Source organism: Ammospiza nelsoni, chromosome 27 (assembly GCF_027579445.1).
Source record: "Ammospiza nelsoni isolate bAmmNel1 chromosome 27, bAmmNel1.pri, whole genome shotgun sequence".
NCBI lineage: Eukaryota > Metazoa > Chordata > Aves > Passeriformes > Passerellidae > Ammospiza > Ammospiza nelsoni.
In genome coordinates this window covers 4,180,320-4,197,775 of record NC_080659.1, presented here as the reverse complement: position 1 = coordinate 4,197,775, position 17,456 = coordinate 4,180,320, and the positions used below count along the sequence as shown (strand labels likewise).

At 61.7% G+C, this 17,456-nt stretch overlaps 2 protein-coding genes across 2 annotated transcripts; both read right to left on the bottom strand.

Moving 5' to 3' along the window:
- Window positions 1–204: 204 nt before the first annotated feature.
- On the bottom strand, window positions 205–6,244 carry GRIN3B (glutamate ionotropic receptor NMDA type subunit 3B). The gene is made up of 10 exons (XM_059489814.1): window positions 5,801–6,244; window positions 4,450–5,048; window positions 3,009–4,059; window positions 2,471–2,616; window positions 2,185–2,300; window positions 1,861–2,012; window positions 1,611–1,775; window positions 1,163–1,230; window positions 726–1,064; window positions 205–368 (listed from the first exon to the last, which is right to left on the bottom strand). The coding sequence occupies exons 1-10, from the start codon at window positions 6,242–6,244 to the stop codon at window positions 332–334; spliced, it is 3,117 nt and encodes a 1,038-aa protein (XP_059345797.1). The 3' UTR covers window positions 205–331.
- A 1,883-nt stretch (window positions 6,245–8,127) lies between these two features.
- WDR18 (WD repeat domain 18) lies at window positions 8,128–16,883 on the bottom strand. Its single transcript, XM_059489801.1, has 10 exons — window positions 16,674–16,883; window positions 16,106–16,216; window positions 14,317–14,450; window positions 13,425–13,566; window positions 12,758–12,901; window positions 12,511–12,575; window positions 12,284–12,408; window positions 9,480–9,646; window positions 8,967–9,035; window positions 8,128–8,707 (listed from the first exon to the last, which is right to left on the bottom strand). Exons 1-10 carry the CDS (start codon window positions 16,881–16,883, stop codon window positions 8,576–8,578), a joined length of 1,299 nt encoding a protein of 432 aa, XP_059345784.1. The 3' UTR covers window positions 8,128–8,575.
- Between the last annotated feature and the right edge of the window lie 573 nt (window positions 16,884–17,456).

Sequence of the window (17,456 nt, the reverse complement as noted above, 5' to 3'; positions counted from 1 at the left end):
GTCCCCTTGCAGTGTGCAGGGGCAGAGGGCTGAGCACCAGCCCTGTCCCAGCCATGCTCGGTGGTGCCAGGGCTGCAGGGCTGGCTCCTTCCGCAGCCGCCTGTAGGGCCATGGGAGCTGTTCCTCATCCTCAGAGCCCCGAGCCGAGCCTGTCCCGCTCCCCGTGCAGCCTCTCCATCCCTCACCCTCCTCCCGAGGAAGGCTCCGGTTCTGCTTTGTGGGATCAGCCCGGTTTTGGAGCTGGAGCTGCCTCTCCAGAGGGAGGTTCCGGGCTCGGCCTGTCCTCCTGCCCCGTGCGTGTGGGAGCTTCCTCTGCCTCCTCCTCCTCCTCCTAATCACGGCCGTCCTGCGGCGGGGCTGAGCTGGGCCTGCGGAGGAAGGAGGGGGAAGGGTTGTGTGGGGAAGAGGAAAAGCAGACTTGGTCTTCCTTCATCATCTTTATTGACATGGTGTAAAAACAGAGCCGGGGGCGCGGGGCTGAGCTTTGTCCAGGCATTGCAGGGACTTCTCACCCCAACTCAACCCCCAAAAAGCATCTCCTGGTCCTTCAAGCCTTCAAACCCCACTGCCAGCAGAAGGGATGGGGGAAAGAGACAAAGGCTGCAGAGCTGGGGCAGCCCCAGGACATCCCCCCTCCCTTTTTTCCTTCCACTTCTCCAAGCCAGAGGAGCCCTGCCCTGCCCGGCCCCTGGGATGCTTTGAGGGGTCCCTGCCCCCCATCTCACCTCTCCTCCCGGTGTTCCTCGGTGGCCAGCGGGGCGGGCAGTGCCCGGCCCCCCTTGGCGGTGCCCAGCACGGACACCAGCTCGCTCTTCCTCAGCAGCGCCGCCCGCAGCTGCTCCCGCATCTCCTGGATCTTCTCCTCCAGCTCCCGCAGCTCGTTCTCGCCGGCCGCTCTGTCCAGGGGCTGCGGCGGCCGCCCGTTCCCGGAGTGCCACGGAGGGGACCCCTCCTCCTCGGGGGGCGCTTTGTCCAGCTGGAAGCGCACCCGCCGCGCCTCCCTCCGCAGGGCGCTCCAGGGCTGCGGTGCTGCCCCCGGGGCCGGCCTCGGCTGCGGCTCGCACCTGTGTGGGGACGGCTGAGTCGGGATCTGGCTGCTCTGGGGTCCCTCCGCAGCCCCACAGGAGGAGGAGGAGGAGGAGGCTCTCAGTCCCAGCCTTACCTCTGCTCCAACTTCAGCTGCTGGCTTTTCCTCTCCTCCGTGCCCATGTTGAGAGCCCGATGGATTTTCTGTGGGGAACATGGCAAGAGTGAGTTGGGGGGGGGATGGATTGGAGGTTAACAGGTCAGGGATTATTTGGAGGGTGATGGTCTGGAGGGTGACAGTCTGGAGATGATGGTCTGAAGGGTGATGGTGTGGAGGAGATGGTGTGGAGGGTGATGGCTTGGAGGGTGATAGTCTCTAGGTGATGATCTGGAGGATGATGGTGTGGAGGAGATGGTCTGGAGGCTGATGACATGGAGAGTGATGGTCTGGAGGGTGATGATCTGGTTCAGGTCTCAAACAGGGGTTGGTGATCCATGGCTGGAGAAGGTGGTGCCGTTTAGGAGTGAGCAGCCACATGGGGTTAGGGGTCTTTGGGACACTAAGCCCCTTCCCCTGGCCCCACCTGGCTGGTGTGCAGCCAGTAGTTGAATTTCTTCTTGCGGCGAATGCGGGGCAGGACGAGGCGGTAGAAGACGTGCTCGCCCAGCGAGGTGAGGAGGGAGCCGCTCAGCCCGATGCACAGCAGCACAAACAGCCCCGAGAAGTGGTAGATGCCCATCTGCAGGGTCTGCGGGTGGCAGGGGGTGTGGGCTGGGCTGCGGGGGGGGTCAGACCCCCGAGCCCCCTCCCCGGCCGAGGCGCTGCCACCGCACCTCAGTGACGGCGAAGACGCGTTTGCCGCAGGGCACCATCTTGTACCACTTGTCGTGCAGGAGGTCGATGAAGCCCGAGGATTTGTAGCGGCTGATGAACTCGGAGACGTTGGAGGTCAGCGGGGAGTTCTGGGGGAGGCCGATGCCGTAGCCTGGCCCCGGTGAGGAGGGGGAGAGAAAGGGGCAGTGTTGGGACAGAGGGTGCAGCCCCCAGTGCCCACCATGGAGGGGGCACCTCCCCACCCTGCGTGGTTATTGCACAAGCCCAGCCCCATCACACACACACAGAGAACAGAATCCCCTTCCCAGCACAGCCCCCCAAACCTTCGATGGCGAAGGGTTTGCCCACAGTGAGCAGTTTGCAGTCAGAGTCGATGGAGACCTCATAATCCAGCAGTGACTTGTCCATGATGAAGGCGTTGAGCTTGGCAGGCTCTGTCCTGTGGGCACACGGGGGGGATGCTCAGAGAGGGGCTGCATCCCCCTTGAACAGCATCCCCCCAGCCTGACACCCCCCACAGAGGTGCACAGGCTCCAGGGCTGGGGCAAAAAATGCCCTGGGAGGGGTAAAAGGTGGGAGGGAGCCCCTCATGCTCTCCCTGCCCCTCACTTGAGCATGGTGACACCGTCAGGGGTGGTGGGGACGTTGTAGCGCCGCATGTACTCGTGCATCTCGGGGAAGCTCTTCTTGATGTACTCCTCAGCACTGCTCTCCCACACCGTGCCGAAGCGGAAGCCCTGTGAGGGGTGATGGAGCTGGAAGGAGGCACCAAAGCATCAGCACCCCTGGCCCCAGGAATGTGTCCCAAATCCCTGGGGATGTGTCCCCAGCCCTGAGTCCCAGGCAAGGTGTCTGGGCAGCCCCAGAGATGCAGGAACTCTTGGGGATATCTGGGAAAGAGCCTCAGCCTGAACTCAGCCCATTTCCCCCTGCCCTGGAGCTGAGGCTGGGGTTTAACACCAGTGGGATACACACACAAAGCTTTCTGCAAGTCTCAAAGACCCCCTCACTCTTAGAAGGGGCCAAGACACAGAACTGGGGCTGGAGAGAAGAAGGAAGGTGCAAAAAGAAGGACAGGACCCCCCTCAGCCCCTTCCCTGGCCTTCATCCCTCTCCCAGCCCATCTGAAGCAGCAGAACACGCTCACCTTTGGGTCATGGATGCCTGAGAGCTCCTCGAAGGTCTTGTCCCCCACCATGACAGCTGCCAGGTTGGCCGTGTAGCTGGAGAGCACCAGGAGGCAGAAGATGGCCCAGAGGTTCATGAGGAAGCGGCCGGTGCAGCACTTGGGCGTCTTGCTGGACACAGTGCGCCCAAAGAGGATGGCGTAGCACAGGTTGAGGGCTGAGGAGTAGGAGAAGATCTTCATGCGGTTGCGCCCGTGGGGGGTCATTCCATAGGGGCTCTTCCACTCGTAGAGGGTGAGGAAGAGCGCGGTCATGTGCAGCGCCACGAAGATGCCCACCCACATGGTCCAGTGCAGGGGCCACATGAAGGCCCCGATGGGCGACGCCGTGTCCTTGGTCCTCACCAGGATGCCCAGGCTGGTGGAGAAGAAGGGGCTGGTGAAGTCGATGACTTTGCTCCTCGCCGAGTTGATGCTGAAGGAGGTGACGGCCATGTGGGCCGTGCCACTGAGCAGGTCCCCCACCAGCCCCGTCCAGCGCCCGTTCTTCCAGGCTCCGTATTTCCCATCTCCCACGATGTAGAGCTCGAAATCAAAGGCCATGTCCTCGGCCAGCTTCTCCAGCAGGTCGATGCAGTACCCATAGCAGCATTTCTTGTACTCCTGTGGCACTGACCCGTTGCCGCTGCCAATCTTCTCAAAGAGGGCGTCCAGCACGGCCGAGTCGTTTGTGCCGGGGTCCAGGCAGAGCTGCCCGGCCGGGCAGTTCCCTTCCTCATCCACCTCCCTGGTGAAGACAAAGGGGTGCTCCACCAACGTCACCACCCTCAGCCGTGTCCTGGCCCCCTCGGCCGCCTCCCCGGGGCTCTTGTGCTGCCTCTGGCTCTGCCACACGACCTCCTCCAGCTCCAGCTTGCCGTGGCTCCAGGTGCCCGCCGTCATCCAGGTGGGGACCCCCTGCGAGTCCCTGCGCAGGCTCCAGATGCGGAATTGCTGCTCTGGCCTCACCAACACCGTGTTCTTCACACTCACCAGCCCTGTCTGGCCGTGGAAGGAGGTGTTGGCCAGGAACCTGCCAAGGAAAGGGTTTCACTGCTCCGGTGCTCAAGGGATGGAGCTGGGAGCGGGACGTGCCCGACGTGGGCAGGGACAAGGTCAAGGAGGAGCAGCAGGATCTGGCCCTGCAGCTTGCTGTGCTGCCAGGGCTAAGAGTTATTAATATTTATAGAGTGACCATGCTCGGGCAGTGTTAAGGAGATCTGAAGTGACACATTCCCCCTGTGCAGTGCTAACCACATCCAGGGGGCTGAGCCCCGTGGTGGTGGCTGCACACACTGCACTGAGCTCAGGGGTCCCCTGCTCTGCCCTTACTCCATCCCAGGTCTGGGGCAGAACCCTCCCATGCACCCCAATACCACAGAGCCAGGATAGGGAAAAAAAGGAGCCCCCAGCCCCCCCTTACCGTGCAAGGAAGAGCCCCAGGGCATCGCTGCCTGCCCGGTGCCTCTCATTGCAGCTCCCCGTGGTCTGCAGCTGTGCGGGGTCAGGGAGGCTCTGGGCAGCCTGGGCAATGGCCTGGGACACCAGTCCCACCATGTCCTGTACAAAGAGCTCCAGCGGTGGCCGGCTCACCTCCCCAAAGGCCAGCAGCCCCGGGGGCAGCCCCTCGGTCTGCAGCTCAGTGGGGCTGAGCGGGAAGCCCAGCATCCAGTGGAATTCCTGCAGCGGCAGCCCCAGCTCCTCAGCAGCCTGGAAGATGAGTCGAGCACGGTGCAGGTCACAGCCCAGCAGCAGCACGGGGCTGGACAGGCTCTTGACACGGTCCCCGTGCTGCTGCAGGTAGTGGCTGGCCCTGGGCTCATCCAGGTAGCCCAGGTCCAGGACGGTGCGGAGGAAGAGCTGGGAGCGCTGAGCCCAGAGGTGGAGGAAGCTGTCGATGTCCCAGGGGTGGCAGAGCACCAGGCTGGTCTCCTGCCAGTCGTTGGCGTGCAGGATGCTCACCAGCACATCCACCAGCATCTCCGGGGAGCTCTGTCGGTCCATGTGGAAGTGGAAGGGGCTCTGCCAACACACGAGGGTCCTGGCTGTGCCCCTGCCCACGGGAAGAGCCCAGAGGCAGCGCCAGACATGGACCCACCTGCCCCGAGGTCATCCCACACTCCCTGCTCATCCCCTGCCCAATTCCTGTCTGGGATGCGCTGCCAGGACACATCCCAAAGCCCTTTGGAGGGGGGATTGGGGCTGGGGGCTGCAGAGCTCCTGAGGAACCAGGGAATTTACCTTGGAGTGAAAGCTGGAATTGGGTCTGGGATAGAGCTGGGCAAGGAGCCAGGAGAGAGCTGAGATGGGAGCTGGGATAGAGCCAGGATAGGGCTGGAATGAGGGCCAAGAGGGGGCTGGAATAGAGCTGAGATGGGAGACAGAGAGCCAGGATGGGGCACAGGATGAGGCTGGGGTAGAGGCAGCATGGAGGTGGGAATGAGGATGGGAAGGGGCTGGGATGGAAGAGAAGACAGAGAGAGAACAGAGCCGGGTTGGATCTCGGAGATAGTCGGGATGCAGCAAGGATGAGTGGTTGGGATTCCGAATTGGAGCTGGAATTGAAGCCGGGATTGGAGGCAGGTCCGAGCCGGGAGGAGAACCCGCGGAACAGAGCCGGGATGGAATCGAGAGGGAGATCGGGATAGAGCCGGTATGGATCCCGGACGGGGATCGGGATAGAGCCGGAATGGATCCGGGACGGGGACCGGGACAGGAGCCGGGACGGGAGCGGGGACGGGATCTGCGGGCAGTGCCGGCGCTGCGGGTCTCACCTGCGCTCGGAAGGGCAGCGGCCAGCGGGTGTCCAGGATGCTGACGAAGGGGACCTGGAGGGCGGCGGCGAGGAAGTCGAGCTGGAGCAGCTCCCGGCGGGAGCGGGGCAGCGCCAGGACGGCGGCCACGCCGCGCCCCGCCAGCGCCCCGCACACCCACCGCGCCAGCGAGCCGGGGTCCCGCGCCGCCGGGCCGCCCCCCACCACCTCCAGGCTGAGGTTGTGGGGCAGCGTCACCTCCCCAGGGCCGGTACCGGTGCCGGTAGCTCGGGCCAGCGCGGCGCGGAGCCGGGCGCGGGCGGGCGCGGGCGGTAGCAGCGCCCCGAGGCGCACGGCGGGGCCGGGGCTGGGCCCGGGGGGCGCCGGGACGCGGCAGGGTTGGGGGTGTCCCCCCGCCGCCCCCAGAGCCGCCGCCAGCAGCCAGAGCGCCCGCAGCCCCGCCATGCGCCCCGCACCGGCCCCGCACCGGCTCCGGCCGCGGGCAGGGACCTCCGGCCGGGCCCCCCCGGCCCCGGGCAGCGCCGAGGCCCCGCAGCCCCCGGAGCGCCGTGGGTCCCGCCGGACCCGGCCCACGCAGCAGCGCCGGACCCGCCCGCAGCCGCCCCGTCCACGCCCACGCGCGGCGCGGGTCCCCCCCTCCCCGCACCCACCCGCGCTGCCCTCCGAGCGCTGCCACCCGCGGGGCCCCTGGCACGGAGGTGCCCGCTGAGCACAGGGTGGTCCCCGATACCTCTGGAGCACTGGGATGTTCCTCCTCTTCCTCATCCTCATCCTCCTCCTCCAGAAAGCCCCTGGGGTGGGTCCCGAGCCGTGAACTGCCGCCTTCATCCCGATAAAGACCCCCAGCCCGACCCCTCCATCCCTCCTCAATCTGAGGGGCAGCTTCAATGTCCGGGGGTCCCGAGGCCCAGAGTTTTCCAGGGCTGAGTGATTCCTTCTGCTGTATGGGGAAGGAGAGAAGGGCAGCAGCAGCAGCACAGCTTTCCTCTGCTGAGGGAGGGGATGTGGGGTCACCCTCCTCATCCTCAGCAGGGAAACTGAGGCTCAACCCAGCCCAAAGGGTCCCTGCCACCAGCACACAAACACCAGCAACAGGGGCAGGAGGCACGCTAAATTAATAAGGAAAAATGAAGGATGGAGCCAGAATCCATCTGGCAAAAAGCATCGATTCATGTAATATCAATAAATGTAATGAGTCACAGCTAATGAATTCTCCTGCGGAGCTGGACCTGCAGGGAGGGCAGCTCAAATCCTGCCAGAGCACGGAGGGTCACGGGGGGCTGGAATCCCCCTGACCATGGGCCCCCCTTGCAGGGATAAACACGGGGCAGCCCTCACTGTCCATGCAGGAGGGGCTTGGAATGAAAACCCCTCCCCAGACACCAAACACAGCATGAGGGGCTCTCTGGGAAGCCCCATCCTCCCTTCTGCTCTAAGTGCAGCACCCCAACAGGAACCCCACTGTGGGATGACTGGGAGGGAGCTCTGGGGTTTTTGTTTTTGGGCTCACTGCAGCAGGGATGTGCTCCCACCTCTTGCCCCACTGCAGCCCCTGGCTCTGGGTGCTGACAGTGCCTGCTGCAGCTGATGAATGTTGATCCAAAACGTTGGGAGGAAGAGGAGGAGCAGGAGAGGAAGGGAAAGGAACAGCTCCAGTGATTAAGCTAAAAGCTTCTTTTCTGGAACTGGGGATGCTCGGGTGCTCTGGTTTTAAAATGCACTTTAAATCAGCTGCACTTGGTGTATTGAATGGGAGGGGGGATGGCACAGAGGGATGGCCAAGGGACACCTCAACACCCTGTAGGGACAGGGAAGGACCCTTGGGGTGAAGGCAACAGGGCGGTTTGGGGATAAGGAACCACTTTGCCATTCCCAGTGGGCAGCCCAAGGATGCAGTGAGAGGTGGTCACGGTCTTGTGGCCATGTTAAAGAAACCAACACGGGCATCTTTCACTATAAAAACCAAATCTTTTATGTAAAAAATAAACCTAAACAAAACCCACAACCCCCGCTGCCATGCTGTGACAATACAAAAGGCCGAGTCCCCAAACACCGTGAAAACAGAGTCGTTGGATCCAAATATATATAAACTGTTGACTGAGGAGATTGGAAATAGCACCTTGCTGGTCCCCCCGCCCTCCCCAGAGTGACCCTGTGCCCCAAAACCCCCACCTGTGCTCCAAAGCCCAGGGACACCCCAGGCTCTGCCTGCTACACACATCAGGAGCCCCCTCCTCAGCCCTGGGAGCCAGGGACCCCCCACTTGTTGCAGCAGCCCCCCCAGAGAAGGAGCCCCTCAGCCCCTGCTGTCCGTGCAGAGTGTGGGGTCTGGTGGCACTGAGCAGCAATCCCCAGGACAGGGTGGGCACAAGGGGGTCTCCAAAATCCAATCTCAAACCGGTATTGAGAGAAAAAAAAAAAAAAAAACACTTTTCTGTCTGCACTGCAGGGTCAAGTAACGAAAAGAAACAAAAAAAAGGGGCGGGGGGAAGAAACGGGGAATGAGCAGGAGCTGCATCCTGAGCCCTCCCAGCAGCCGGCGAGGCTCCTCCTGCAGCGGCCGCCCGAGAGTCCCCCGGCCCCGAATCGGAGTGAACGCGGTCCCTGTGCTGTCCCCGCGCCGGTGTCAGTCCCGCGGCTCGGAGCAGGCTGTGCCGGCTCGGGGGAGGCTGGGCCGGGGCTCGCAGCCGGCTGGGCGGTGCCCGAGGGCGGGCGGTGCTTCCCCAGGAGCCGGGCAGGGAGAGGCGGAGGGGTGCGAGGGCGGGGGGAGCCTCTTCACTTGGCTGGTTTGGTGATGATGCGAGTGGAGAAGTCAAAGAGGTCCTTGTTGATTTTGCGGAGGTTGCTCACCTCCTCCTCCAGCTCGCTCACCTGGATCGTCAGGTGCTCCTGGTCTCCCACCAGGTTCTGTGACATGAAAACACAACAGACAAGAGTCAGGGCCTCACCTCTGACAGGCACAGGATGCTGCTCCTTCCCCAGTAGTGAACACCAAACCCTTCAGTCCCCTCCCTCTTCCTCCTCCTCATTAAAGTGCAGCCCCATGGCACCAGTAGATTTTAGGGCTCTTTTCTCCTATTCCCACGTCCCAACTTGCTCAAATCAGTTGACAAGGATCCCCCTCAAAGGGTCAGTACTCAACTCCCAGCCTGGGAGCAGCTCTCACCTTTTCCCTCGTCGAGTACATCTGTGAGTACATCCTCTCTGCCTTCTCCAGGTAGCTCTGCCCAGGCTCCTGCAGGGACCAGAATGGAGGGGTTGGCAGAGCAGACACAGACCCTCTCCCCATGCCCCTGGACTGGGCTCCCCATGGGAGGAAGCCTGGGTGATCCATCCTGCTGTCAGGCAAACAGCCCCTTGGCCTGCTGCCACCGACCAACAGGGAGCTTATCCATCAGCTCTGGGCAGAGGCAGACAGAGGCAGACACTGACAGTGGGGAGCAGAGAGGCTGGGATGGCTGGGCTGTGACCCTCCCTGCCTGGGGACAGCCGAGGAAACGGTGGGACAGCAGAGCCAGCCCACGCTGCAGCACGGGGCTGGGGAGGACAAATGACTGCAGCAGCCAGGATGGGGAGGACGCAGGAGGGAACACCAACGGGTTCCACCAGCTGGAGGAGAAGCTTTTCTCTGCCACAACCCCTCCTGGCTGGCTGCCCCCCTGCCCAGCGCCCCCAGTACCTGCTGGTGCAGCCCCAGGCGCAGCGTCACCCCCTCGGCGCCCGGCTCGTCGCTGCTCTCAGTGCCGTGCAGGTGCCGGCTGAACTTGGGCAGGGGCACGCTGGGCTTCCCCTCGGGGTTCAGCATGTTGGCAGGGGCCAGCACGATGAAGGCGTTTGTCACCGGACCTGTGGGGACACGGGGGACAGCTCAGGCTGGACCCTGCTGGGTTTGGGAGGCCTCGGGCAGCCCTGGCACAGGACTCTGCTCTGCCTGCCCAGGGCTGGTTGGGACCCCAAAAGAGCAGAGCCTGGCCTCCCACCACCCTGAGCTGCCATCCATCAGCAGCTCTGTGCTGCCACAACCCATGGCAGAGCTGATAAGTGTGTTAATTACTGCATTAATTACTTACCCACCCCCTCCCAGCTGCTGTGAGCTCCCAGTGCTGTCCCCCACGCCCTGTCAGGCACAGCAGCCCCCAGCCCCCCTCCAGCAGGCAGGGCACTGCTACCACAGCCCCACCATCCATTTCCCCTTTCCAAGGTGCAGATGGTCCATGTGCACCTGGAGGGGGCTGCCAGGGCTGTGGAGAGGGGTGCAGGGTGAGGGAGGGGACATGGCGGGGCCTAGGGAGGCTCAGAGCTGCTGGAGGATTTTGGTCTCTGCAGAGCAGACAGACAAAAGCAGCTCTGATATGGATGAGGGCTCTGTCATCACCATCCACCCCTCCAGAGCCTGCTCCTAAATCTGATCCTCCCAGGATTCAAGGTTGGGTCCCACCAACAGAGCAGCACCTCTGGCCCCAAAGCTGTTCCTGGCCAGCTCTGATGGCTTCACTCCCTCCTTAAAGACCAGATCATTGTGCTCCATCAGTGACATTCCCACTGCACTGGCAGCTCATGGAGCAGTTAGAGAGGAAAAGTGGAGAGGAGAAAATCTCAGGAGTGAACCCAGAGCTCCCCAAACCTGGTCAGCACCTGGACACAGCCCCACAGCCACTCTGGGGCTCCAGTGCAGAGGTCCTGTACCAGATCACCTTGCCTCAAGGCCTGGGGCAGCAGGCAGACGGTGACCCTGGGCCAGTCTGGGCATGGGGACTAGGCTCAGCTGGAGGGAAATAACCAAATAACCCAGCTTCCAAGGCAGAGCTGCCAGCAGAACACATCAGCCAGAGCATCCTGGGATGGCCTTGCAGGGGGAGCCCTCGGGATGGTCTGTGCCACGCTGTGATTGCAGTGACAAGGATGGAGCTCATGTGACAGGATGGGAATTGAGGCCTGGAGGGATTTGGGGGCAGCACTGGCTCCCAGGCTCATCCCACAGGTCTCCTGCTATCCCCCCAGAGTGGTGGCAGCCATGCAGGGTGATTGGGAGTAGCCCTGCCTCGCCAGCACTGCCACACCTTATCACCCAGGTGCAGCAGCTTAAATTCTCAAATCCCACTCACTCTGCCCCTGCCAAGGACAAGCCACCCTTGGTGACACAGCCCCCTGCACCAGCCTGGCCCTGAGCCACTCTCCAGCTCCTTGGATTTAATTTGCAGCAGTGCTGAGGGGGGGCAGAGGCTCCTGTGTGCCCCCAGCCACCCCCATGCCCAGCAAGCAGAGGGACAGTGCTGTCCCAAGGACACTGGGCCAGAGGCTGCTGTCACATCACCATGTCACAGCCCTGTCACCTCTGCCTTGGGGAGGGAGCAGGGACAGACCTTGCTGCGGGGCTCAGAAGAGGCCAAGCAGGGGACAGGGATCCATGAGAGGGGGCTGGGTTGGGACAGCAGATTCCCCCACACTGGGAGGCTGCAGGGCCCTGTGGAGATTCCGGAGCCAGCACACAGCTCAGGGGTGCTGGAATCCCAGCCTATTCCTGAGCACACACAGCCATGCCAGTGCCAAGGCTGCCAGGGAAACCAAATCCCTGCCCACAGGCAGCAGAGAGCCAGCAGAGCACCCACAGCGTGGGGTCAGCCTGGTCCTGCTCCTCCTGGGAAGAGCCTGGTCTGTCCATTCCTGCCTGCAGCCTCAGGAGGACTCCAGTGTCCGGCTCACAGCCAAGGCCTGGCCCCCCCTCCCCTCCTGGGATGACTCACAGCTCCATTTGGTTTGTTTTCACCCTCTAGTGCCAGCCAGGCTGGATGGGCACTGCAGTGGGTCCCAATTAGGGACGGTCCTTGGCAGCCAGAGGGAAGAGGAAAAGGGTCTGCAGGCAGCCTGGCTTGCAGAGACTGCCCTGAGGCAGCAGCTCAATCACCACGGAGGAACACAGGGACTGCCTGTGTCACCATCACCTCTGGGAGGGGTCTGGGCCATGCCCACGGCAGCCCCACTGGTCACTGCAGCACCAGGGGCCAGAAACCACAGTTAACAACAGGAGGGGTAAATCCCCCACTGCTCTGAGGTGGCTGAGGCACTCAACTGCTGCTCCTGCAATTTACTGGAGCCATCAGACTGAAATCCCAGACAGCTGCTCATATGGGATTCACTTCAGGCCCCATGAGCTCACTGCTGGGGTCACAGAGCTGTCTCCCCTGCAGACACAGCTGGGGTGCATGTGGGGTGACTGCTCCCTGGGGAAAACAAGGAGGAGGATCCTGTGTGGCCTCAGTGACAGGGTGAAATCCATGACTCACTCCTGACAGAGCCCAGGGGGTTGTTAACACACGAGGCAAGGTCAGGGCAGAGCTCCAGACAGCCCAGGCTCCCTCCAACGCCTCTGCCCATCCCAGGGCGTGAAGCAAGGGGCAAAAACACACCTGGAGTGCCCAGGGCAGCTCAGGTGAGACACTGGGCCTCTGGCAGTGAGGATCCTGGAGATAAGGACATTCCTACCTTTGTGATTCATCGTCTTGAGGCACTGCTTGCTCTGGATGTCCCACAGCCGGACGGTTTCGTCGTGAGAGCCCGAGAGCAGCAGGCTGCCATCTGTGGAGACTGACAGACACGTCACCTGGTTCCTGGAATGGGGAAGAGGATGTTTAAACTCAGGATGACCCCAGGAGTGCCAGGAGCTGGTGAGGTGGGCAGATGGAGGCTGGCAGGTACGTCTGGTTCCTCACCTGTGCCCTTTGAAGACCTTCCCGTTCTCCCGCTCTGTCTGGAAGGTCCGGTCTCTCTGAACTGGCTGAAGAAATTCAGGAAGGAAAGGAAAGGAGTTAAAATTCAGGAAAGCTGAACCCAGCAGGTTCATCACCATGTCTGGAGGGGGCAGAGGAGACACAGAGGAAGCCTCCCATGTCCTGGCAGGTCACACCAGTCCCAGCAGGGAGGTGACAGTGGCTCGGGGTGACAGCCCCACACACTCACCCAGGCACAGAGGTCGACCTGGAAGATGGAGCCATCCATGCCCCCACAGAACATGTGGTACTCAGAGAGGTCCAGAGTCACAGCCATGATCCCCACGTCGAAGAGCACGGAAAGCAGGAGCTCCCCAGATGAGATTTCCCAGAGCTGGAGTGAGAGGGGACAGGAGAATCAGGGGTGAGAATGTTCATGGCAGGATTGGAGGAACACTGATATCCTGAAATTCCCTCCTGGATGTGACTGGGAAACTGAGTCCAAGGCAGAACTCAGGATCAGCCTCTCTGAGCAGGACAGAAGTTTCCCAGGCAGCTTCAAAACAGCTCTGAACCCTCTCTGTGGCCACCCTGCCCCCAGGGCATCCCCTCCCCACAGGCTCCAGCCTGCTCTGCTCCCTGTGCACATCAGCAATGGAAAACTGAGGAGCTGACCCCGACATTCCCAGGACAACAGGGACTGCAGCAGTCCAGCCTGGGGGCAGGTGCAGAGAAACTGCTGTTGTTGGAGAGGCAGAGCCCAGCTCTGGCAGCTCTGAGTCACTGCAGAGACAGCCAAGAAACGAAGCCACTGCAACCCGGCAAAGCTTGGGGACAGCTTGGGGACAGCTTCCTGCTAGCTGGCAGGAGCCTGGCTGTGACCCCCCAGGGTCTGGCAGCTGTGAGATGAGCCTCACCTTGGCTGTCTGGTCGAGGGAGGCGGTGGCAGCCCGTGCCAGGGGCCCTCCAAAGCCGCAGCACAGGTCGGTGATGGGGAGGCTGTGCCGGGACCAGACGTGCCGGGGGTCGGGGATCTGGGAGGGCTCTGCCTGCAACACGCTGTGGGGAGAGCAGAGACAGGCAGGTCAGCCAGGACAGAGCCCCACGGGGAGCTGGGCCAGGCTCTGATCCCACTGGGAACGCCTCTGCTGGCTGCAGGGACCAAGGGGGACACGGGAGCTGCTGGCAGCCATGGCTCATGGATGCTGAGATCCCTATCCCACAGACAAAGAGCCTGGGGAAAGGGCACAGTCCCTTCTGTGTCACCCAGGGAAAGAAGTCAGAACCATCTGCCTGTTCCCAAGAAGCCCCCAAGGAAAGGCTCCCTGCCCAGAAGGAGGGCACAGACACAGCTGTGGGCTAGAGGGATCTCCTGCTCCAAAATCCCTGTGGCACACAGATACTGAGATTCCTATCCCACAGGGACAAACACCCTGGGAAAGGGCACAATCCCCTCTGTGTCACCCAGGGAAAGAAATCAGAACCATCTGTTCCCAAGAACAGGTGAGACCCTCAAGGAAAGGCTCCCTGCCCTGAAGGAGGACACAGACACAGCAGTGGGCTTAAAGAGATCTCCTGTTCCAAAATCCCTGTGGCACACAGATACTGAGGCTGAGATTCCTATGCCACAGGGACAAAGGGCACAATCCCCTCTGTGTCACCCAGGGAAAGAAATCAGAACCATCTGTTTCCAAGAACAGGTGAGACCCTCAAGGAAAGGTTCCCTGCCCTGAAGGAGGGCACAGACCCAGCTGTGGGCTTAGAGGGATCTCCTGCTCCAAAATCCCTGTGCCCCCCATCCCCCCTTACTTGTAGAGGTTCCACACCAGGGCCAGGCAGTCCTTGGCCCCTGAGAGGAAGTGGCTGCTGTCATCAGTGAAGCAGAGGCACGTGAGGTCCTGGTAGTGTCGGTTCAGGATGGCCAGGAGGTTCCCATTGGACACCTGCAGTGAGGAGAAGAGCAGAGGGAGTCAAGGATGCCTTGGGATCATGTGGTGAGAAGGGTGGGTTCTGTTCCACCTCAGGACAGTGACTGACACCACTGAGGCACAGCTGGAACAGCCTGAACTCAGTGGAAATTCAGCACATGGCAGTGGAAGAGGTCCTGACACTTTAACTCTGGAACCCAGTGATGCCAGAGCTGCTCCTCTGGCCAAGTCACAAATGTGCAGTAAAGATTTCTTGTTCACTCTTAATATTCATATTACTTCTTCTCCCCTCCCACAGGTCCTCAGGAGGTGGCACTGGGGTTATGGGAGCTGCAGGACACCCCAGAGGTGGCTCAAGGGGTTTAGGGTGGACAAGGAATCCCCCAAGTATTTCTTATTAAAAGGCAACACTGCAGATGGGGAGGGAACCAAGAGAGAAAAAGCCTCAAATAAAATAAGAGTCTGCTTCTTCTCATGGTCTGAATTACACCAAAAAATCAAACCAAACTTCAATGCAAGGGGTTTCACAGACAGCACAAAAGCCAGCTCTAGGGGCTGGTTCCAGCTCCACGATGGTTTCCTCTCCAATGTGCCAGAGGGACAGTGCCATACCCTGGAACACATCTGAGGGTGACAGTGCCATACCCTGGAACACATCTGAGGGTGACAGTGCCATACCCTGGAACACATCTGAGGGTGACAGTGCCATACCCTAGAACACATCTGAGGGTGACAGTGCCATACCCTGGAACACATCTGAGGGTGACAGTGCCATACCCTAGAACACATCTGAGGGTGACAGTGCCATACCCTGGAACACATCTGAGGGTGACAGTGCCATACCCTGGAACACATATGAGGGTGACAGTGCCATACCCTGGAACACATCTGAGGGTGACAGGAGCTGGAGCAGGGCCCAGCTGGGAGCATCACAGGCAGCAGCTCCCACTGCAGGCTCAGCCTCAGGGATTTTTTTTCCCAGCTAAAAGCACTTGGGTACAAACAAACCCTGATGGGTTCAGGTAGAGCCACTCACACCATGAGTCTCAAACCTCCAGGTGAGGCATCCTGGGGTTTAATCCTGGGCTCAGGACAAGACACTGCTTTCATTTGCTCAGTGGTGTGCTGGGAACGCAGCAGTAATCCCAAATTAATCCAGCAGTAATTAACCAGCAGGACAATGACCAGAGCACAGCAGGGGCTGCTGGCACCCTGGGCACACACAAATACACAGCTGAAATGTGGGAGAAGCACTGAAGCAAAACCAGATCCTGTGCTGCTGCCTTGTGAGAGCAGTGCCTGACCCCTGAGGCAGAGTCAGGGCATCCAGAGATGCCTGGAAAGATAAGATGGAGGCAGAGTGAAGCCTCTCCCCGAATTCCTCCCACTCCTACTTCAATGAGCTGCTCTGTGGGCTGAGAGCAGCACAGCCTTTATCCCAGGATCAGGATTTACAGACATTTAGGGGATGGGGACCCTGATGCCAGGGCCAGGAGTTACAGATATTGGAGGGATGGTGGACCCTGATCCCAGGATCAGGATTTACAGACATTGGAGGGACTGGGGACCCTCCCTGACTATGCAGGGTGTGAGTGTGAGTGCCCCAGCACCCCATAACTCCCACAGACCGTGCAGGGTGTGAGTGTGAGTGCCCCAGCACCCCGTAGTACCTCCCACAGGTAGATGCTCTCGGCGACGCCCGCCAGGACGTAGAGCCCGTTGGGAGAGGCTGTCAGGCAGGTCACAGGCCCGGGACAGATGATTTTCTGCTGCAGCTGGTCCTGGGACAGAGAGAGAGCACAGCGAGGGCTCAGAAGGGCTGCAAGAAGAGCCCCCCAACATGGGGGCTCAGGGGGATCTCTGCGAACAGAGGGATGGGGGGCACTTGCACGGGGTGATGGAGGTCGGAATGGAGGGAGGGGGAGCCTGAGGGTCCAATAGGGGACAGAGGGGGGTCTTTGCAGAGAATTGGGCCATGAAGGGGTGTCTGAGGACAGAGGGGAGTCTCCACGAAAAGAGGAGCCATGAGGGGGTCTCTGTGGAGAGAGGAGCCATGAGGGGGTCTGAGCATGGATTTAGTGGGGGGCTCTGTGGACGGAGGAGCTCCTCATCACAGGGCCGGGGGTTTCGCAGGAGGGATGCCCCCGTCACATCCCCCACGGGGCCCGGAGTCCCCCCGCGAAGCCCGAAGCCGTCCCCCGAGCCGAGGCCGCCCGGGCCCGCCCGCCGCGCCGGTACCTTCCTCTGGAGCTCCCAGACGTTGATGTAGCTCTTGCCGAGCTGGGCCCCCAGCAGGTGCTCGCCGCCCAGCAGCGCCAGCCCGCGTGGGCCGCTGTTGCCGCCGCGGTAGCCGGGCAGGGCCGAGCCCGAGTGCAGCTCCCAGACCGAGCAGTTGCAGAGCGGCCCCGCCGCGTCCGACACCAGCGCCACCTCCATGGGCGCCGCCATCTTCGCGGTCCGCCAGGGCCACAGAGAGCGCGGCCGCGGCCCAGAGCGCCGCCTCCGCCGCCCGGCGCTGACCAATCAGCGGCGGCGCCGCCGCGGCCGCGGGGGGCGGGGACTGCGCACGCGGCAGGAAGCTCAGCAGGGCCCGCCCCGGTCGGTGCTGGATGGGTGACACGGGGCAGCGCGTGTGCACATGGGGACCCCATGGGCACCCCACAGCTTATGGGGACCCGGTGGAGACCCCACAACCCTATGGACCTCCCACAGCCCTATGGGGCCCTATGGACCCTCCACAGCCCCACAGCGACCTCATGGACACCCCACAGTCCTATGGGGACCCCATGGACTCCCCACAGCCTTATGGGGGGACCCTATGGACCTCCACAGCCCCATAGGAACCCCACGGACACCCCACAGCTTATGGGGACCCTATGGAGACCCCATAACCCTATGGACCCTCCCCAGCCTTAAATGGACCCTATGGACATCCCGGGACCCTATGGACACCCCACAGACTTTTGGGCACCCTATGGAGACCCCATAACCATATGGACTCTCACAGCCCCATAGGGACCC

Coding starts and splice junctions, on each gene's coding strand:
- GRIN3B (XM_059489814.1), bottom strand. CDS start 6,244: ATGGCGGGGCTGCGGGCGCTCTGGCTGCTGGCGGCGGCTCTGGGGGCG. Junction 5,049..5,800: donor CGCTGCCCTTCCGAGCGCAG/GTGAGACCCGCA, acceptor GTGTGTTGGCAG/AGCCCCTTCCACTTCCACAT. Junction 1,065..1,162: donor CAGCTGAAGTTGGAGCAGAG/GTAAGGCTGGGA, acceptor GTCCCCACACAG/GTGCGAGCCGCAGCCGAGGC.
- WDR18 (XM_059489801.1), bottom strand. CDS start 16,883: ATGGCGGCGCCCATGGAGGTGGCGCTGGTGTCGGACGCGGCGGGGCCG. Junction 16,217..16,673: donor TCTGGGAGCTCCAGAGGAAG/GTACCGGCGCGG, acceptor TCTCTGTCCCAG/GACCAGCTGCAGCAGAAAAT. Junction 12,576..12,757: donor AGGTCGACCTCTGTGCCTGG/GTGAGTGTGTGG, acceptor GAATTTCTTCAG/CCAGTTCAGAGAGACCGGAC.